This window comes from Lytechinus pictus, chromosome 5, assembly GCF_037042905.1.
Source record: "Lytechinus pictus isolate F3 Inbred chromosome 5, Lp3.0, whole genome shotgun sequence".
Classification (NCBI taxonomy): domain Eukaryota; kingdom Metazoa; phylum Echinodermata; class Echinoidea; order Temnopleuroida; family Toxopneustidae; genus Lytechinus; species Lytechinus pictus.
Genome location: NC_087249.1, coordinates 17,602,073 through 17,624,845, shown reverse-complemented (window position 1 = coordinate 17,624,845; position 22,773 = coordinate 17,602,073). Strand labels below are relative to the sequence as shown.

Sequence of the window (22,773 nt, the reverse complement as noted above, 5' to 3'; positions counted from 1 at the left end):
CTATATCTATCTTTCGGCATCTAAGTGTATCAATCCATCAAACTTCAATTTTCTTTCTATTATATGTATCTGTTTATTTTATTTTTTTTTATAATTCTGTTTTTATTATACAAATTGAAATAAATCACAAAATTTACAAATGATTAATAGGTGATTGCAAATCACATAAACACAATTTAGTTACACAAAAAATAACAACCATAATAATAATTAAAAAAACCTACCCACTTATCCTTCCCCACCCCCCCCCCCCCCCAAAAAAAGGAATGTGTCAATGTGATGACTTAATATCAGTGTTATCTAAACAAAGATAGGTGATTTGGTAAATAAAGTAGACAAAGCAAAATATACAAGCTATGATTATATGAAGTGGTTTCCAAACAACTATTCATAGGATTAAAAAGCACAACTGGTTATCCAAGACGACATAATTATGGAGGTTTTGTATCTGTTTATTTTTATTTTGTCTGTCATTCTATTCATTTAGTTAATAATTTATATTTAGAAAAAATAACTTTTTCATAACTATTCATAAAAAAAACGTAACTGCAAAAGCATGTTCGGATTTCACTCATATGACTGCTCTCTGTACATGAAGTGCCGAGGAACTCAGTAACTGTGCAGATTGCATGCGGTGGTGTGGGACTCGCCTGTGTCGCACGCTGCAACCAGCGACGTGTGTAGACTCTTCACTAGTCGCTTTGTGGCTATTTTTGCGGAAAATGCCTTCGCCAGGGTGTAAAACGGAAACGCGCCCCCCGCCCTCCCGGGCCCGGCCAGTCACACATCAAAATAGCTTCAGTCTTTTTAGGGTTAAAAAATATATTTCAAGGACTGTTTGGAGGAATTCATGAAGAGCATATGAATCTCACCGATCAAACGATGAGAGCTCGAAGCAATTAAATTAATGCTGATTTATAGTATCATGCGCGCGCTGGGCCTACGTAATATTCCACATCCAAGAGCTTAAATGCGATTAAATGCTGCTAAATACATTCCGTTTTCAAGTCAATATAAAACAAATATTTTTTCCTCGCACCGCAATTACGCATCTTTGTTCAGCATTACAGCTAAAAATGCCTTTAAATTAAAATGTTCCCTTTTTAGGTCTGAATATATCTATAAAAAAATCAGCTAGTAATGCGTGCACCGGGAGGAATGAACACAATATATATATATATATATATATATATATATATATATATATATATATATATATTCCCTCATTTTTTGTGGGGGGGTCTTTTTTTTTAGGGGGCCGCCGGTGTGGAGGCGGCGGGGGGGGGGGGGACGTGCCCCTTGTAGTTACGCCACTAAATCCGATGAAAAAGATGACAGTGGCCGCGAGCGCGTAGCTAATGTAAGCTGAGCGGCTGAATGAAGGCTAATTTTGGACCCTGATCGAGGTTATCAATCACAAACAGAGTTTCAGATATTTTTACTCTGATAGCTGTTTCTGAATTTAACTCTTTGATCTGTTCGAGCTAGGAATTAGAAGTCGGTTGAAAATGGGGGAGGATCTAAGATTCGACGGCCGCGTTGCACTTGTTACAGGGGCAGGAGGTGGTAAGTTGCAGCCAGTGTTTGTCTGATTCGGACCCAGTCCCACATGCGCTAAATTGTGTCGGCGTTAGGTACAAAACTTAGTCTTAAACTTAAGTTTAGTTATTGTCTTCAGGCCTGATTTGGTCGCCAGCTTAATCATGTTAATAATGTCCTCTTTGAAATTTAATCGTTAGCACTAAAATTTCATCAAATGGGAAGTCTACCCTGATGACATGATGTGATAATTCGGTTTTAAATTTAATTAAATTACTAAACTTTAAGTTTAGGCCTGTTTTGAAACTGAACGTCCACTTTTGCTGAGACTGAGTGATGCACTCACTCATGGGATCAATGCATCTCGCGTGCGAAGGATTCATATGCACATGGTGCATGCGAATTTTTCACACCCTTTTTACTAAAATAACTATGCCATTCCCTTTAAAATAATGTTTCTAATTGTGCTATGACACTTACCGAACCATATGGATCGTTTCTTGTCTTCTCTTTGGTGTGTTTTTAAGAAAAAAAAAGCATTTTCTCGTGATCTTCACGTAGATACCGCAGGGTCATTGTGGTTGTAAACTTTTGCTTAAAGAGGGCGCGCGATATTATTCACAAGATGTTTGTTTACGGTTCTGCAGCTTGTACTGCTAGCTGCATTTTAGACGCTCAGCATTATTTTCCTCTTTCTGTTTTTTTTTTTTGCTGTCAAGCGGTATTTTCTATTGTAGCGCCATCAGCGATGATGAAATGTAAAGAGTCGCCTTGAAATGAAGAAAAATTATGTAACATTAATTCGTTAGTTTGTTTCCTATTTTTTGCACTTTTTTCTTCTTCCTCATCTATGATCATTCAAAGGTGAATACCTTTTTTTGATATCTGTTCTAAAAGCTGGACATTTTAAATATTTTGTTCAAGTAAATAAATCAACAGGATAGTAATCAAAATGCGATAGAGCTGCCCGAGCTGAAAATTCTGATACAAGGACTTGAAAATAAAACATTCTGAGCACTTTTTATAACCATGATGAGGAGACCTATATATATTTTATGGCCTCCTTTTCCCTCTCTCTCCTCTACTTTTCCCCCTCCCCTGATCTGTCTTTTATTGTCTCTCCTTTCCTTTCCCGCCCCCTTTATTCCCTTTCTCCCTTTTTCCTTTCCCTTCTTTTCTTTCCTTTCTCCCTCCCCTACTCTTTTCTCGCTATTTCCATTTTTCTTTCTCTCTCCCTTCCCCTCTTCCTTTCCTTTGTTTTCTTTCTATTTTATGGTCTCCTTTTCCCTCTCTCTCCTCTACCTTTCCCCCTCCCCTTTTCCTTTCCCTTATCCTCTCCTTTTTTGTGCAAACATTAACACGAATATCTTGCTTCCTACACACACACACAAACGCCCGCAATCTAACACACGTAATGCGAAACAATCGGGACATTATCATTTTGTTCATATATATATATGTATATTTTCTCAATGAACATTTTCATCTATTTAAAGCTTTGAAAATTATTAAACAATGATTCCATAGGCGAAATCTCAATGATCATTAGGAAGGTACTTTACCCATTTTCATTTTATGTCATTGTGATTATTCCATACTAAGGCAACATATTTTGGATATAAAAATACGTGAAGGATATGTTCCTCTTCTGTTTTATACTTTAACAGAAAACATTTTGTTCAACCAAATTATGATTTGTATTTCCAAGTTCCATGTAATATTTTCATTGGAAAATCTCTTAAAGGTCAAGTGCACCCCAGAAAAAATTGTTTTAATAAATAGAGAACTATGTTGATTTTTGGTACAATTTCCTATTATGCGCCGACGACTTGAATCGAGAATGTTCGATAGGAAAATTTCGCATTTCGATTGCTGTTTGCGTAATTTCCACCGCAGTACGAAGGATGACCAAGGACGGACCGAGCGAAGTATCCTGGTTGAGATTTGGAGGTAAGCGATAAAAACACTTTAATAAATAATTTATAATTCCTTTTTCAAATAAACATAAAAAATACGATCAAGATTAACATAGTGGACAAATATTGAAAGGTTTGGCGTAGTTTAGTCCCTCACGTTCGTGTGATGAATGAAAACGTCAAAATGCACTATGAAATCACATGTGTTGTGCGAGGTTAGTATACTAACCTCGCATGTTGTGTGAGTGTGATGCACTTGTTGTCTTGTAACGTTAAGAACACGGCATGTTTTTCGGTCGTGTACATGTTGTAACAAACAGCCAGCTCTGTTAGGTACGATAACTTGCGTTGTCTAAATTTCCACCAATTCATGAACTGACGATTACGATTTATACTCAATTACTCACATTTTTCACTTGATTTTTCTTTTTTTATGATATAACTTTAGTCTTTATATAAAGCAAATATAATGTTGAAAAATGACTGTAGTCTTGAAGATTGCTTTCATATCATAGAATCGTCAATCTCACTTGAAAGTTTGTGCAGGAGATCGGAGATGACACTGACATTACTGCCACTCGATTGCTACATGCACTTCGATCATTGACAGTCAGACTGCAGGTCCCAAGAAAGTGGCTTCTTTCATCCAAGTGATATTCATGACTTGAGATGTTTTGCATATTTAATGAGCTTGATGCGGACCAAAACACCTCTTTTCATTCGGTCATTGCTGCTCTAATTGTGCATCGAATTTCATGAATTTGGTACCATTGTAAAGAAGAAGAATCATTCTTTCAGGTCATGTGTTTGGATTTATTTAAAGATTTTGTAATATAGGTTAAAATTTTGATCTAAAATATGCTACAAAATAAATATTTTCACCTGACAAAAGCTGCTATTTTCACACTTTATTTTTGTTTGAGCCCAAATGATTTTTATATCATGATAAAGCTGAATATGTATGCTTTGAAATGATATAGGTTTCAAAATAAGAATTGGTTTAATCGGGTCAAGATCACACTTTTCATTTGCCAAGTACATAAAGCAGCTTGAAAACAAGAATACTGCACTCTGATTGGTCAAAGAGACCGCACACTGGCAAATTCCAACGGTTCCAGTGCCTGGGTTCGTGGGAAGGTCACACTTCCCATGTGGTAATCTCCTCAAATACCCCGCGCCTGTTGTTCTGTGAATCTTATCCAGCCAATCAGAACTCTGGATTTCATGCAAGTACAAAATTTCAGAAATCTCGTCTTGTACCTTGGTGGGAAAAGTGTGATCTTGACCCGATTAAAAGGTGCTGCATATTAAGAGTGGCATTGTGAGAAAGTACAGAAGTTCAGCTTTATGTTGATATAAATATCATTGAGGCTCAAAATAAAAAGTTTTGCACAATTTGCAAAAGAAAACAGAGGAAGAAAATTCAGTTTTGAGGCACATTTTCAGGCCAGAAATTTACTTATTTAACAAAATATTGTATACAAAATAAATGACCAATATGAAAGAGTAACTTTTACTCTATCTGATGGTGCAATAATATTTCATTCAACTTGAGGTTAAAACAGGTAAATTCTTCGAGAAAGAAAATCTCACGAATCACGAGATTTTGCAAGGAGGAGGATTCAGCCACGAGATGATTTGGATGAATCTGGCCTTTTTGCTCATTAGCATAGGGACCTGCGGTCTGACTGTTGACCCCTATTTGAATCCTGAATAAGGGAATGTGCTTTCTGGAATGTTGATAAATAATCCACAGCTGATATAAAAGAAGAAAGGGGGGGCAACGATGGAGAGAGAGGTTGGAGAAAGAAGAGAGAGGGGCAAGATAGTTGATCGAGAGACTGGACAGATGGAAAGAGACATGTATAGGGGAGGGGGTGGACTTGTTTGAGAGAAAGAGAACTTTGGAGAAAATCAGGCCAACTCAATTATTTCAATCCTTTCATTCTATTCCTTCATTTATAATCCGTCGTGTAATGTATGTTCACAACCAGATTAATTTCATTTTGATTATCTTTACCTCAATATTTGCCCACATTTTTTCGCAGTTATTACGCATAAATAATGAACCAACTGCCACTTTTCTTTCTACCTCTATGGTTCAAGTCATGAAACTAATGATGATCCCTCTCTACCCACTAGCTCACTGCAATCATCCTGCCTGTGGGGAATCTACAGGTAGGACTATGGTATGCCAATGCTGTACAGAGCACACACTTTAAAAAATCATTACAATATCACTTTTGTGGCCAAAATTAATAATTTCCATACAGTTTCAATTTATTTTTCATTACTAACTTGGGAATAATTTTTGTATTCACCAGAGCGCTCAAAAACTTGATTTTTGGGCATATTTTTGTGTACGCCCTCTATTGGTGGAAAGTAATATGGCAAAAAATTTTCCATTTTTTAATCTCTATTTTTAATTAAGAAAAAAAGTATTTAAAGAATCAAATTTACTGAAGAGCCAAGTTGTATGACAAATAGGAGTAATGGAAACTGTCAGTGTAAAAAAATCAAGCATTTGTCCCAAAGAAAAAGAGAAAATAAGCCAAACATTGCCACCCTTATTTTGCCACACATGGAGATATAACTGAGAACAAGGTTATATCATAACCTTGTTCATTGAATGAGTGGTACACTCCTATCCCTGTGCATTGCGCACACACATAAGCTCAATTTGATTGTACTAGAGAGTTGTGAGGAGACAACTCCCAGATTGTACCATGAATTTATTGCGCAATCCACAACTGGAGTTGAATTACATGCACTTCGATCATTGACCCCTATTTGAATCCTGAATAAGGGAATGTGCTTTCTGGAATGTTGATAAATAATCCACAGCTGATATAAAAGAAGAAAGGGGGGGGCAACGATGGAGAGAGAGGTTGGAGAAAGAAGTGAGAGAGGCAAGATAGTTGATCGAGAGACTGGACAGATTGAAAGAGACAGGTACAGTATAAGGGAGGGGGTGGACTTGTTTGAGAGAAAGAGAACTTTGGAGAAAATCAGGCCACCTCAATTATTTCAATCCTTTCATTCTATTCCTTTATTTATAATCAGTCGTGTAATGTATATGTTCACAACCAGATTAATTTCATTTTGATTATCTATACCTCGATATTTGCCCACATTTTTTCGCAGTTATTACGCATAAATAATGAACCAACTGCCACTTTTCTTTCTACCTCTATGGTTCGAGTCATTAAACTAATGATGAGCTCTCTCTACCATTTCATACTCCTTTGACAAAGACAATATTAGTTGACGACTGCGTGTTGCTGTCGTCGACCTCGCTGAATACTCCACAAGCTTCTACTTTGAGGTTATTGTTGGGATGGGGGTGCATCCGACTACCGTATGTGCCATCTATAATTAAATAACGACCAGAAAAACACTTGCTACTTTTTGGTTCTATAATAGTTATCCTACTTATCCAAATATAAAGCATGATGTATCTTACAAAATAAACTTAGAAATTATGACAAATTGCTTTCATACTCCATATACGTTTCAGTAACTCCCTATACATGTAAATATCAAGTCTCTTGAAATGCTTGAAAAAAACAAGTTTTCTCAAAAGTTAAAACGACACTATTATATTTATATATCATTCCTTAAAGGACAAGTCCACCCCTCATAAAATTTGATTTGAATAAAAGGAGAAAAATCCATCAAGCATAACACTGAAAAATTTCATCAAAATCGGATGTAAAATAAAGTTATATTTTATAGTTTCGCTTAAGTAAAAAAAACACTTATATATGTACATCCTGATCGGTATGCAAATGAGGGGACTGATGATGTCATCCACTCACTATTTCTTTTGTATTTTATTATGAAATATGAAATATTCTAATTTTCTCCTCACTGTTCTGTGAAACAAAGTTTTATTCCTCCCTGAACATGTGGTATTTCTCTTGTTTTAACGTTTCATGGTTTAGTCAAGTTGGTCCTTAATGTCAAATCTGTAAAAATTGAAATATTGTATAATTCAAACAATAAAAATAAAAATAGTGAGTGATGGATATCATCGACTCTCATTTGCATGTCACTGAGTTGTGCATATAACTGTTTTGTGAAAAATAAGCAAAACTTTAAAATGTCATAACTTTCTTATTTTACATATTTATGAAATTTTCAGTGTTATGCATGTTTCATTTTTCTCTATTTATTCAAATCAACAAGACCTATTGAACTTTCATAACTTGCTTATTTCACAACTGATTTTGATTAAGCTTGTTTTAAATTGTTCCTCTCATTTTACTCTTTCCAATAAGATTGCTTCTTTTCTTGGGTTTTGGTATCCTTTAAGCTCATAAGAACATAAGCATTTGATCTGGGTTTTCTCAACATACATGCATGCATCAAATAACAGTAATAAATATGAAAGATTATGTGTTGTAATATTGTCTCACATTACTTTCATCCACCTAGAACTCAAGGTGCAGTTAGCCATTGGTTAGCTCATGGGGCTGGATCTCCTGTGGAGGTTTAGTTGGCTATTTACAATAAAAAAATTAGTAACAAACTATATAATTACCATAATCTGTTTCTTTTTTTTCAAACAGGTCTTGGGAAAGAATATGCTCTCCTTCTTGCTGCAAGGGGGGCCTCGGTCGTGGGTAAGTACATGTATTCCTAATAATAATCTATATAAGGAATATCGCTATAAACTAAAAAGCTGTATTTTGTAGACTACAATTAATCCAAATATAGAGAGGGCAACATTTGCTATGCCTTCTGCCATGATTTCCCTAAAAAAAAATGAGAGCAACATTCTTGTTTGTTCCACCTTATTTCTTTTTCTTTCCTGGTTCTATCCACCATTGGTGCTTTATGTTGGTTCCATGACATTTGCTCCGGCGACAATTTCTTTGCAGTGAATTCCACACACTAATGGAATGACCAAATTTAACCATGGATTCAACAATTTATCCTTTTCTAAACCTAGCATAAAACCCATTGCAACCCTAACCCTAACCTTACATCTTAGACGAAATAAACCCGGAGCAATTGTCGCAGGAGCAAATGTCTTGTTACCATTATTTCATTGGGGTTTAATGGCATTGTTTGAATTGTCTTGATGTTCATCCCCTTTTTATCTATATGATACTCTGTGTATTGATTATTTTTTTGAATTAATGAATATTATAATTACAATTTCTATTTGACCTTTGACCAGTCAACGACCTTGGAGGGGACAGAGCCGGTCAAGGAAAGAGTGCGATGGCTGCTGATCAAGTCGTGAATGAAATCAGATCAAAAGGAGGAAAGGCTGTTCCCAATTATGGTAATTATTTTCAAAATCTACAGTAGGATTCAGCAGTAGTAGTAATGCAGGTTTTAAGTAGAAGCAAACCATGGTTTCATGAGAAAGTCTTAAAATTAAGGTTAGTTGTCATGATTTGATTAGATCTACAGTAGATCTGGATATATTACAATGAACCCATTTTTTTCAAATCATCAAATCTATGCTGAAAAAAATACACTGACGATCGAACAACACAGACAAGCTCATGTGGGACAGTTAATCATTATTATTGCCTGGAAAATAAACGGCACCTACAGTAGCAGGAATGTCATGCATGTTTTTACTAATTAGTCAGCAGTTACATATTTTCTATCAGAATTATTTGACAGATATTTTCTACTAAATACAAACAAACATACACTCTGTGGTTTTTAATTGGATTCTGTTCGAACTCATTTTGAAATCTTCAACACAACCAGCATTTTTGTTTGATACAATATAGCATGGCCATGTAGTATCCAATGACCCTGTCCGACAGGGCTTAGAATTTTTACTTATAATATAATATGTATAAATTTTTTACCTGTAGATTCAGTTGAGGACGGAGATAAGCTTGTGCAAACTGCCCTTGATAACTATGGAAGGATCGGTAAGTTTAAAGATTACATGGACGAGACTTTGTCTCTTTTGAATCAACAAACACTTGTATGACTACTTGATTCCACACTCTAATATCATACATGTATACTACTTATTATCACATTGCTAATCTGTATGAAATTTTGAACTGTATGTATATAAGTTTTAATCTGTATGTAATCTTTTTTTACTTATGATGCTGAAGAGAAGTGATGGCAAAATGAAAATCGCCCTCAAAATCAAAAGTATATGTATCATATTACCCGACTTCAAGACAGAAAGAAATAATTAAATTAAGCTATCACCTGGTTTGATTTGATTTGATTTATTATTTCACATTCCACAAAAGACAAAGTTGGTGAATACAATTCTATAGAACAGCTTCCATCACTAATTTCTCATCTTTTCTCTGCTTTTTCCTTTACAATCGTAGATATCGTTATCAACAATGCTGGCATTCTCAGAGATCGCTCATTTGCAAGGATCAGTGATGTTGACTGGGGTAAATATAAACATTTGTTTGCTTTAGATCAAATCATATTGTTTATTTCCATAAACCATATATGTCTCCATGTTACCCCATGCATCACTAATAGAAATGTGCTCTATTTGATTATGATTTTATTTCATATTTTCTGATAAAGATATATTTGTAACCCTCCAGCACAAAATGGCCAACAAACAGAAGATTAAATTTTGTCACTACCGGGTCTGCAAGTGCAAAATGTAAGCTTTAAGGTGATCATATCTAATGTCTAGAGTAAGGACAGTACTAAAATGATCAATTGGTTGTATTTCGATGTTTAATCCCAGGTTTAACCCCAGGCAAAAATTAATCCACACTGCTATAGAATACATGTACTAGCTATCATCTCCAATAGAAGATATCATGCACTAGATAATTGTATCCTCATACATGTACATGCATAATTCTTCTCTTTTCTTAACAAGAAAAAGAAAAAAAACTTGTGACTTATAATGAATTGTTCTTGATGAATGAGGCAACAGATGGCATTTCATAATGAGAGATGGCACTCCATAATGAGTGTGAACTAATTGAGCCTAATCTACAAACATCAAACCATGTCAAACCCGACGGATATGGTTCCAAGTATGAATGATATCTGCCGGCGGATACCGTATCCGCCGATGGAACCAAATCCACTGATACACAGGCCTGTGTCTACTTGAATTTGGCTTAAACAATACAAAAGAAAGGTGGAATCAAAGCTTCTTATTCAAAGGGCATCATTAGCAACCAGTCTGAAGGGATTATGGATTATGAGATTAAACTTATTAATATCCAACGAGCTCAGCTTGTGAATCTAATTTACTGGATATCTAGATGAGAAGTATCTACATGTAGTGTTAATGTGTATTACAGCTATACTCTAATGATATCTTGATAGACAAATACATGTTGACAGTGGTAATTGGCAAAATTTCTTGCCATGCAGGCATGACTAAAGTGATGCAAAAATTTGCATGATTTCTAACTGGCAACTTAAATAATGAAAATGTAATTCCTCTTTTGATTTAGTGATAATTAACCTCACAATTTTGTTGATTGTCATGTTTGTATTCTTATTTTTGTTTTGTAAAAAAAAATGGCTACCTCAGCCTCTGGCTGCAAAATAATATGTTGATGTACAACCGCCATTACCATATTTCTGTGATTGTCTGTCCCAGATCTGATTCAGAGAGTTCATCTACGAGGTTCATTTCTTGTTACCAGGGCAGCGTGGCCTCACATGAAGAAACAGAAGTATGGTCGCATCATTATGACATCATCAGCTTCAGGTCTCTATGGAAACTTCGGACAAGCAAACTATAGTGCAGGTTAGATACAGTATTACTGTATTCAAAGGCATGAATATAATAGATATTTGTGAAAATACTTTTTTTTTGGGGGGGGAAGGGGAGGGGGGTTACCAGGAACAGGTCTAGACACATTAGACACAATAGTTTTGAGGAGCCAACTATTGTGCAAAAAACTATGGCCCTGAAAATGGTATTGTGTTCAACCTCGCTAGATCCATGCTCCACTAGGGCTTACAAGGCTGTAGAAATAGATTCATTTCAACAGAATTACTAGGCAAATGTACTTAATAATTGGAAGTTGTATAAGAATGCCAAAGCCACTAGAAAGTGGGGTGGGGCGGGTAGTACCCACAAATAGAAAGCTCATACATTTATTGGAAAAAGATCTGGCATGTGTATATACATACCGGTATATTAACCAAGCAATGGTTGATTGACTTTGGCCCGTATCACAATGCTCAGATTTTGTACTATTTGATTGCATTGTTCTGTATTGGCAATCAATCAGAAAAAATAAGTGTATGATCAGTAAAAAAGTATTGAGAGATACATGTATATATCTTGGCCAGAATATTAATATCGGTCATAAAACTTAATATTAATATTAATTCCTATTAATTTGTATCTCTCTCTTTTTTTGAGGAGGTTGCCATTTGTTCCTTGTGTTGTTAGGGGAAAAAATGCAAACTCTCTCCTTTGATCACTTGTATGCGTTTGTCGTTATTCAGTATTTTCCTCCTTTATCTATATTTATTTATTTCTTTATGAAATGTTTTGGTTAATCCAATTATACCCCTTCATGATTACAATTATTTTTGCACAGCCAAACTTGGCTTGGTTGGACTGAGTAATACGCTGTCAAGAGAGGGCGCCAAATACAACATCTTCTGCAATACCATCGCCCCAGTGGCAGCTTCGAGACTCACCCAAGACATCATGCCACCAGGTAATATCCATTATGCTTTAGTCTTTTGTATCGTTTGTTTATGATAATGTAGTAAGCTAGTGTGTCTCGGCGTTTCCCTGTGTATTTTGCATCAGACATGTGTGTATTTTGTTGGTATGGTTAGTTTAAAGGGGACTTTCAGTCATTCGCCGTGAGCTCAAATGGGTTTTGATAAAAGCATAAAAAGGAGAGAAACACTCCAGGCCATTTGGCTAAACTCCATCAAAGAATTATTTAATAAGAGAAATATTTAATTTCTAAAGTTTTGATTTTGTAACATGCTTCTGCTCTTCAATCATTTGATGGAAGAGCAGGAGAATTTTCAGATATTTCAATACAGGTGCCCAATATCGTCCTGTATTAGTGGTCCAGTATCTGAAAGCAGCATTCAGGAATCAGCACTGAATAGTGTTGGTCATTGGGAGTTGGGGAGAAGGTGTGAATAGATGAATGAACAGGAAGTACATTGTTCTGAATAGTAGTTGAAAGTTTATATTGAAAACTAAGCACTGGTTTAATCCCTCATTAATAAAGCCATTGAGAGCTCTTGTAACCTATTTGTATTTTGTGCCTTGTATAAAAAAAATCAATACTTCAGCTTTTACAGCTTTGTACAGAACTTCTGGTTCCAGATTAAGCAAGTGTGTTTAAGGGGATGCTCGTTCACACTGGTGTAAATGCTTCAGCTTTTACAGCTTTGTACAGAACTTCTGGTTCCAGATTAAGCAAGTGTGTTTAAGGGTTTGCTCGTTCACACTGGTGTAAATGCTTCAGCTTTTACAGCTTTGTACAGAACTTCTGGTTCCAGATTAAGCAAGTGTGTTTAAGGGTTTGCTCGTTCACACGGGTGTAAATGCTTCAGCTTTTACAGCTTTGTACAGAACTTCTGGTTCCAGATTAAGCAAGTGTGTTTAAGGGTTTGCTCGTTCACACTGGTGTAAATGCTTCAGCTTTTACAGCTTTGTACAGAACTTCTGGTTCCAGATTAAGCAAGTGTGTTTAAGGGTTTGCTCGTTCACACTGGTGTAAATGCTTCAGCTTTTACAGCTTTGTACAGAACTTCTGGTTCCAGATTAAGCAAGTGTGTTTAAGGGTTTGCTCGTTCACACTGGTGTAAATGCTTCAGCTTTTACAGCTTTGTACAGAACTTCTGGTTCCAGATTAAGCAAGTGTGTTTAAGGGTTTGCTCGTTCACACTGGTGTAAATGCTTCAGCTTTTACAGCTTTGTACAGAACTTCTGGTTCCAGATTAAGCAAGTGTGTTTAAGGGTTTGCTCGTTCACACTGGTGTAAATGCTTCAGCTTTTACAGCTTTGTACAGAACTTCTGGTTCCAGATTAAGCAAGTGTGTTTAAGGGTTTGCTCGTTCACACTGGTGTAAATGCTTCAGCTTTTACAGCTTTGTACAGAACTTCTGGTTCCAGATTAAGCAAGTGTGTTTAAGGGTTTGCTCGTTCACACTGGTGTAAATGCTTCAGCTTTTACAGCTTTGTACAGAACTTCTGGTTCCAGATTAAGCAAGTGTGTTTAAGGGTTTGCTCGTTCACACTGGTGTAAATGCTTCAGCTTTTACAGCTTTGTACAGAACTTCTGGTTCCAGATTAAGCAAGTGTGTTTAAGGGTTTGCTCGTTCACACTGGTGTAAATGCTTCAGCTTTTACAGCTTTGTACAGAACTTCTGGTTCCAGATTAAGCAAGTGTGTTTAAGGGTTTGCTCGTTCACACTGGTGTAAATGCTTCAGCTTTTACAGCTTTGTACAGAACTTCTGGTTCCAGATTAAGCAAGTGTGTTTAAGGGTTTGCTCGTTCACACTGGTGTAAATGTGATTTTGTCAAAGCAGAAATGTGTGAGGAAAATATACAATTTTTTGCCATTATCCAACAGAGTGAGGAATTCTGAAGTTTAAATTTTGTGACATCACATGCAAATTCATACTGCACAGGTCTCTTGTGTCATGTAATACCATTTCCATGAATTGTCATTTTAAAAATGATATTACTTGTGCATCATATATATGATTCTGACAAAATATATAAATTTGTATGAACATTTGTATTATAAACAAAATATATAAATTTGTCACGAACCAAAGAAAAATTACAGTTCATGGTAATTTTATCAAAATAACAAATTGGCAACTACATGTGATGTCATAATATCAAAATTTTGAAAATTCATTACCCTATTGTTATTTTGATATATATCATCACTCTTTCACATTATATACTCTCATTTACCTACTTTGATTGTTAATGACCTTGATGTAAAAGTGGACGGACTATTGCTGTTTTTCCTTACAATTTTGCTACAGATATATTGGAGAAGTTGAAGCCTGACTACGTGGCTCCTATGGTAGCCTACCTCGGTCATGAAGATTGTAAATCAACTGGAGGGATCTATGAATGTGGAGCAGGATGGGCAGCTAAATGTAAGTAAGATGGAAGGAGAGAGAGAGAGAGAGGGGAAGGTGAGAGAAAGGGAGGAGGAAGGGAAGAAAGATAGAAAATGAGAGACGGTGAAAAGGTTGAAAAGATAAGAACGAGAGAGAATGAAAGAGGGAGAGGGGAAAAAGAAAAGGAGAGGAAAAAAGAGAGAAGTAGAGAGAAAAAGAAGGAAAGAGAAAAAGAAAGAGAGAAAGGGAAGAGAAGGTAGAGGAAATGAAAGGGGAAAAAGATTAAAGATGGAGGAAGGAAGAATGTAAGACAGACATTGAAGAAACAAACTAAGTAACAAAGCATGAAAGGAAGGAAAAAGAAAGATAGAAAGGAAGAAATAAAGAAACATAGTAAAAAAGAAAGAAGATAAGAAAAGAAAGAAGGAAGGAATAAAGGAGAATAAAACCCTTGCCCTAATAGGGATATCACATTTTTTGGCATCGACTTTCCAGGTTTTAACATTGCAATGTAAAAAGTGATACTGGTATATTGTGTTTTGGCTAATAGAACAAAACCCCAAATTCCTACAACAGTTTTAATCCCCTCCATCAATTTTCTATCCCCTGGTAGGGTTAATCCCAATGCATGTACTAGCCCTCTCAGTAGGGCAAGGAAGTAAAAAAAAATATCCTTAAATAGAATCTGACATGAGGCTGGCATTAACAAGGTAAAAGAAAAGAATAAGATGTCACAGGCTTTATGTCACAGAATAAATATAAATTTATGTATATGTTTTTTTTGTATCGTATCCTTAAATCAGTAGAGACATAAATCTTCTGAAGTTGATGTAATTGTGATGCTGTCTGTTGTTCAAGTCTACATTATTTCCACATTTTTCTCATTGATTTATTTTTTAAATTCAGAATTCCATCTATTTTCTCTATTTTGACACAGTACGATGGCAGAGGACAGCAGGTGCTAATTGTCTGAAGCCTAATCAGCCATATACAATTGAACAGGGTCAGTGTTCCAAATGAATTTTTATTTCACTTTGTCTGTTTTTTTCTCATACAAGATTTGCTACATGTAAATTAATTTGTAGTGGTGATTTTGTACATTCTGAATTTTGAAGTAAAATGTTGTAAAAAATACATTAGTTCATATTTATCAGTGTGCAAGAGATTTCATATGATTAATTAATATATACATGTAACTTCTGCTAAAGTTGACTTACAATATAGTGAATGTTTTTTTATTATTTCACTTTGTATACTATTTGCTATTTTGGTAGGCTGAAAAAATTCAATTTACAGAGTTTTCATCCAAATTCAAGTAAACGTACATGCACATGTCAAATTCATCATTCCTTTTAAGATTTTAACTTTGCTTTGACCAGGCATTGTTTTGTAAACTTTCGAAGACAGCATTTCTCTATCTATTAATTATCTTTAGATCTAATCGTCTTTTATCTTTTTTTTTTCCTTTTTTCTATTTTAGTTCGTGACAACTGGGAAGAGATCTGTAATTTTGATGGGAAGGTCACTTATCCATCAAGCTCGCAAGGTAAGAACAAGGCCCTTTTAATATGACGAGCAACAACAAAAAAAAAAACGGGGGCTTGGGCGATTTTGCCCCCAAAATGCACAAAAGAGCCCTGGAATGGATGGCAAGATTCTTTTCCGTTTTACATCCTCTCTACATCCGTAAGTGCAGAGGGACCAAGCCTTTGAATTACAAATGCATGTTGCTCGAAAGGAATATCACTTGAGACCAGTATCCTGATGTCCAGTATAACATCCATTAAAATCTGTGCTAAAATTACAGGAAGCCAAAAATTTTAAAAGTTGCTTCAAATGGTATGATTGGTACGTTTATTTTGTTCTTTCTTTCTGCTTTTGATGGAAAAGAAAATTATTAACAGTTATTCTTGATTGACAGTAATGACTAATAATAATAATAATAACGGTATATTTACCCAGGGTAGCCACTTTAGTTCCGAAAACTGTTCTCCCAGCGGGCCCTGCTATTATCATTACCCAGCTAAGCTAGGCTACCGATTCAGGTGCACACAGCTTTTTGAGGAATTATTTCCTGCTGGTACCCATTTACATCACCTGGGTTGAGTGCAGCACAGTGTGGATAAATTTCTTGCTGAAGGAAAACACGCCATAGCTAGGATTCGAACCCATGACCCTCTGTTGAAAGGCGAGAGTCAGAACCACTAGACCACAACGCACCCATGATTTGAATGTCAAATGAGTTGATAAATGGAACCCTGTATTGTTATGGATTATGTACTGTTTGTGTCTTGCTTAGCTATTGAGAGTTAAACCATAAATTTAGACCAGAGAGATCTCATCAACATTTTATACTCACACCCTTATTTGTATTTATCATGTAATATGACTACATTGTTTATATTGTGAATTATTTTGTATATTGTAATTGTAAATATTTTTGTATTGTGTTTTTGAACGCAGAAATAAATGCAAGCAAAACATTTTTGTCTGACAAGATGTCAGATCTGAAAACTTTCCTTGATTTTGATTGGCTTAGAAGCATGGTTCCTATGGCAACTATGAGATAAAACAGAACTTTTTGGGTAAAATATCAGACAAGTCCTTTCATGAAACATTCCCCCTGAGTTTGATTTAAATAAATTAAATGTTCAGAATATGAGCTTTGATATGAGTCCATTTTGTTTGGTTATTTTTCAGACTCCACGATGTTAATGTTGGAGAGTTTCAATGCAGGATCTTCTGATGAGGAATCCCCAGCTAGCTCCAGTAGTGATACAGGTGGAGATGGTGATGATGATGGTGGGTTCAATCCGGTAGGTACCGGTACCTTGTTTGTATGGTGAACAGGTTTCCCAAATGTGACCAACCACCTTAAAACCAATAAGTCGCAAGTGAAGGACCTGTGTTAATAGCTAAAACAATACTGTCCAACTTTGGCAAAAGGGAGCAAGTGACACATCAGTCAAATTTGAGTTATTGTTGATCCTAAAACACCCTTTGTATGTTGCACGTTCAAGCAAAATTTGGGGAGGAAATAATTGTTCTGTGGAAAGATATTGAAGAAAATATGCTGTTAAATTGCATTGATGCCTATGTAAATGACGAACATACATTGCTCATTTACAACAAATGATACTTTTGTAACTTGCTTTCTTTTGCCAAGGTACGTCAGAATAATTTGTTCTCCAAAAATTAAAAATTTTGAAAATTGCATGTAGCTCATATGAAAGAGTAACTCTTTTTCTTCTTCATACTGTCAAATGTAAGGATGGTGGGATGACATGAACTACATGGATTGATAGATAGATGAATTGTTTGAGAGATAGAAAAAATGAATGGTTGAATGGATAGGTTGATGGTCAGATGGATACATTGATGGATTGATGAATGAGTGGAATGAGAGATGAGTTAATGAATGGATAGAACAGGGTAATAGATGGTCAGATAGATTGGTAGATAGATAGATAACTGAATTGATGGATGGATAGATGGATGGATGGATTAGTAAAAATTATATTTGCCTATATACATGAAGCACCTAATACCTATTCATCAGAAGTCTCTAAGTGATATGAAATAAACGCAGTATAATTACCCTGGCTTTAGTTGAGCTACTTTTACGCACTCAAAAGTTTCAAGGAATAAATTCCTGCCAGGCCAGGCACCCATTTACCTCTCCGGGGTCGATGAAAACATATCCGGTGGGTGTTTCATAAAGCTGTTTGTAAAATTCTGTCCGAACTTAACGAGCGACTAGCATATATTCTGACAGGGTTCGCACAGTCGTGGAAAATCCTGGAAAAATTTGTGGTCATGGAAAGTCAGGGAAAAGTCAGGGAATTTGGAAAATTTGTGAAAAGTCATGGCAGCTTTCCAGTTTGTCTTGTCTCACAACTCTCATAATCTATTACAATTGGTGTTCATGATTTCCATTTTTTCCAGTTTTGTAACATCCCAATTTCTTCATAACTCCCGGGATGTCACGGGAAGTCATGAAAAGCAGCAATTTAGTCATAGAAAAGTCATGGAATCCTGTTTTCAAATTTCTGTGGGAACCCTGTTCTTAGGACCTAAGGCAGCTACATAAGGATATACTGTGTGGCACGAGAAAGGGTCACCAGCCACTTGTAAAATCAGTTGTAACTTATCAGTTGTAACAGCTTTATGAAACACCCACTCGATGATAAGTGAATGGATGGATGGTTGAATGGTCTGTACATTTATATGAATTTGTAAGTATGAATTCCAGTGATCAATGTTTCAATCAACTACTAATAGAGAATTAACTCATTTTAACCGATGTGGTGACCTAAATCTTGAAAAGTAATCTATATTTTAAAAACTATCACTGTATGAATTCCTCCACAGTCAAAAGCGATTGGGTTCGAGATGCAGTCTCTGGATTTTGAATACACATCCAGAGATGTCATTCTCTATGCCCTTGGAGGTAAGTTCATATTGTGGTTTTAAAGGGGGAGTCCACCCTGAAGTGAAGTTGGTTATTATAAAAGCAGAAAGCTTTTAATAACAAACAGTATTAATGCAACTTTGACCAAAATCTATCAAAGAATAGTAGAATTATGATTTTTCAAAGATTAAAGTTCTTAATGTCACATGCCAGCAGCTCCCTAATTTGTCATGTTATTCATATTCCATAAATTTTCATCCTCAATGGTGCTTGATAACTGAATACATATTGTATTAAAACTTGAGTATAAAATGTGGTGCCTGATATTACATTGATCAAGCATGTAAGATCAATGTCATTATCAGACCAATGTAAATTAGTGGAATATAGTACATGTTATGTGAATGTGCTGCTTGTATGTAAGACCAACAAATCAAATCTCTGTTCTGTTATTATCAAAGCAATGACAACAATGAAATACGTTTGAAGATGCAAATGGGTACTTTGAAATGAAATTTTGACATGTTTGTTCATTCAGACTTACATCATATAACATGCATGTTATGATATACATGTAAATGTGAATGCTTCTCAGCTGAAACTACTTGTATTTTTTACATTAATTTGTTCTATTTTTTCAAACTATGAAAGAGGGTAAAAACATTGCAATCATTGCCAATTTGCAGAGTGAGAGCAGATTAATTTGAATTGTAAAGTTGTATTTCTCTAAAGGTTAAATTACATGTCACTCATTAAAATAATATACAGTAGTTCTTGCCAATTTAAGGAATAAAAGAAGATTGATTTAAATCTCGAAGTTCCATATTACTCATTGGAAAATACAATTGTTACCAATTTAAGGAGTGAAATCAAATTACTTTGAATCACGAAGTTTTTTTTACATCTGTGTGTTATATATCACTCATTTGAAAATACTTGTAGTAATTGTTGCCAATTTGATGAGTGAGATCAGATTCATTTCAATCATGAATTATTTTACCTCTGTGTGTTTAATCATGAAGTATTTTACCTCTATGTGTTACATTTTTTATCACTCATTTAAAATATAATTATTGCCAATTTGAGGAGTGAGATCAGATTAATTTGAATCATGATTTTTTCTTTATCACTCATTAAAGGACATGTCCACCCCAATAAAAAGTTGATTTGAATAAAAAGAGAAAAATCCGACAAACATAACACTGAAAATTTCATCAAAATCGGATGTAAAATAAACAAGTTATGAGATTTTAAAGTTTCGCTTAATTTCACAAAATAGTTATATGCACATCCTGGTCGGTATGCAAATGAGGAGACTGATGACATCATCCACTCACTATTTCTTTTGTATTTTATTATGTGAAATATGAAATATTCTAATTTTCTCCCCATTGTCAAGTGAAACAAAGACTAATTTTCTCTGAACGTGTGGAATTAGCATTGTTTAATATTATATGGTTCAGTCAAGTTGGTCCTTATTGTCAAATCTGTAACAAATGAAATATTGTATAATTCAAACAATAAAAAACAAAAGAAATAGTGAGTGAGGGACATCATCGACTGTCTAATTTGCATGTCACTGAGTTGTGCGTATCACTGTTTTGTGAAAAATATACAAAACTTTAAAAGGTCATAACTTTCTTATTTAATATCCAATGTTGATGAAATTTTCAGCGTTATGCTAGTTTGATTTTTCTCTTATTCGAATCTTTATTTTTCTGGGATGGACTTGACCTTTAAAAACATATGGTTGTTGCCAGTTTAAGGAGTAATAAAAGCAGATTAATTAAAATCTTGAAGTTGTTTCCATCTATGTCTTAACCATCAATGCATTGTAAACTCAACATTAATATTAGTTCATAAGCTATGTCATCAGCTATTTTGATATACTACCACAATGATCAACAATAAACTCAACATTCTTTATTTTTCCTACATTGTAGTTGGTGTATCAACCACCCAGCCAGACTACCTTAAGTTCCTGTTTGAGTTGAACGAAGATTTCTGTGTACTGCCTACATTTGGAGTAATCCCAGCATTTGCTGGACTATCAAACCTAACCTCCGTCCCAGGATTACAGACCATCGATGTGACAAGGGTAAATGGTTGTCTTATTGTTAAGTTTCTCAAGCATGCTGAAAATTCCAGAATATAATTTTTCTGTATCTTTGTAATATGTATTCACTAAATTTATAAGAAACATGCTCAAAAGTCCATTATAAAGAAAGATGAAAGAAATTATTCTGAGGGGGTGCTAGGTATCTTAAGTATTCTATAAACTAGATTTTCACAAAGAATCAGCGACTGATAAAAAAAGGATTCACCAGTTATTACATACACATGTATGTAAGATTTAAAGTTTAGATGATACTTTAATGATACTGGAGCAGGGTGCTACATAACTTTTTAGAGGCAATTGCCCGGTCGGGCAAGTAAATTTTGAAATAGTTGGAATATACATGTACTTGCCCAAAATTCTATTTCACTTGCCTGAAAAAATCCTTGAAAAAAAAAGTTTTACCTCTTCAAAAGAAAGTTTTGCGGTTTTATAAAGAATTGACCTTTTTCTCTCTTTTGACATGAACTGATCTACCTTGTTATTGCATTTCTTTTTCCAAAGTGATTTTATCTTACCTGCCATGACCAAAATTAGGGTCAATATCATATCATATAGACCCTAATTTTGGTCATTCTACTGTGAGAATTTTGCTTGCCCAATTCGGGCAAGTTGTTTTGGTCTTTACTTCAAAACACTTGCCCGACTCTAACTTTACTTGCCCTGGGCAGTCAGGCAAGTGCTTATGTAGCACCCTGCTGGAGTATCATTCACATTACTGGCCATTTACCAAGAAAGCCTTAGACAGGCTCTATAAAGCTGTTGCCTACAGAAACTGATAGGTCCCTAACAAGAAAGTATTTTTGAATTAGAGAATTCCGTTTTCAACAGGGTTAATGGAACAATGGATAATCATCTTAGGGGGATGTGTTTGATGCTTCAATAGGGAGTTTTCGCTCTTCAACATACGGATGATTCAAGAACACAGTAAATGTATTGAAAATGCCTGTCAAATGATAAAGAACAGCTGGGATGTCTTTGTTGAAAATTGGTCAATGTTAACTGCAGTTTCGTCCCAAGTTTCAGAGCTGACGAAAACTTGCAAATATGTTGTTTTGTCCAAGGACTATACTGCTGTGTTGATTCACCAATTTTTTCCACAAACACTCCTTGGTTGTTTTTTGTCAAGACGGGCTTCTGACAATGCATTCTCTCTGTTCTTGAACCGTCTGTACTGTGTTGAAAGTTCCCTTTTTATCTCCCCTTTCCCATCACTCTATACCCTGGTGTAGATCCTCCATGGTGAGCAATATTTAGAACTCAAGAAACCATTGAGTGCGTCCATGAAACTCACCAACAAACCGATGGTGGTGGACATCGTGGACAAGAAGTCTGGCGCCCTCATCATCACAAATGGTATGTATTCAATGGACTACCATGCTAATGATGATGTACAGGTACACCATACTAAGAACATCTCTTTGAAAGGTCATCCACAGTCAGGATTTTTTACCCCCGACCGCAGACTTAAAAGACTAAAATATCCCAGACTAGTAGGGTTAGAACGATTCGTGTTATAACAGTAAATTCTTTAACCCATGTTCATGTTCATTATCGAAATTATTACATGTAGGTCTTTAACATACAGCATTTTTGAAATGTTATTGTGATTTTTGTGGTTTGAGGAATCTGAAATGCAGCTGTTGTAAATTAAAAAAGTTATTTTGCAAGGCTGCATAAATGTTTGATGACGTAAAAAGTGATAAAAAAAAGACAAATAAGTAAATAAGTGTATTCC

At 35.2% G+C, this 22,773-nt stretch overlaps 1 protein-coding gene across 1 annotated transcript in view; it reads left to right on the top strand.

The window, feature by feature from the left end:
* Positions 1–1,321: 1,321 nt before the first annotated feature.
* Positions 1,322–22,773, top strand: part of LOC129262336 (peroxisomal multifunctional enzyme type 2-like) — a 39,138-nt gene continuing 17,686 nt past the window's right edge. Inside the window, exons 1-14 of the mRNA XM_054900441.2 lie at positions 1,322–1,566; positions 8,027–8,080; positions 8,641–8,748; positions 9,299–9,358; positions 9,782–9,850; positions 11,038–11,187; positions 11,993–12,115; positions 14,428–14,544; positions 15,446–15,511; positions 15,989–16,054; positions 17,209–17,324; positions 18,880–18,958; positions 20,863–21,017; positions 22,268–22,391. Coding sequence (XP_054756416.2) covers positions 1,509–1,566; positions 8,027–8,080; positions 8,641–8,748; positions 9,299–9,358; positions 9,782–9,850; positions 11,038–11,187; positions 11,993–12,115; positions 14,428–14,544; positions 15,446–15,511; positions 15,989–16,054; positions 17,209–17,324; positions 18,880–18,958; positions 20,863–21,017; positions 22,268–22,391 — 1,345 coding nt within the window. The 5' untranslated portion in view covers positions 1,322–1,508. The remainder of the gene's footprint in view (positions 1,567–8,026; positions 8,081–8,640; positions 8,749–9,298; positions 9,359–9,781; positions 9,851–11,037; positions 11,188–11,992; positions 12,116–14,427; positions 14,545–15,445; positions 15,512–15,988; positions 16,055–17,208; positions 17,325–18,879; positions 18,959–20,862; positions 21,018–22,267; positions 22,392–22,773) is intronic.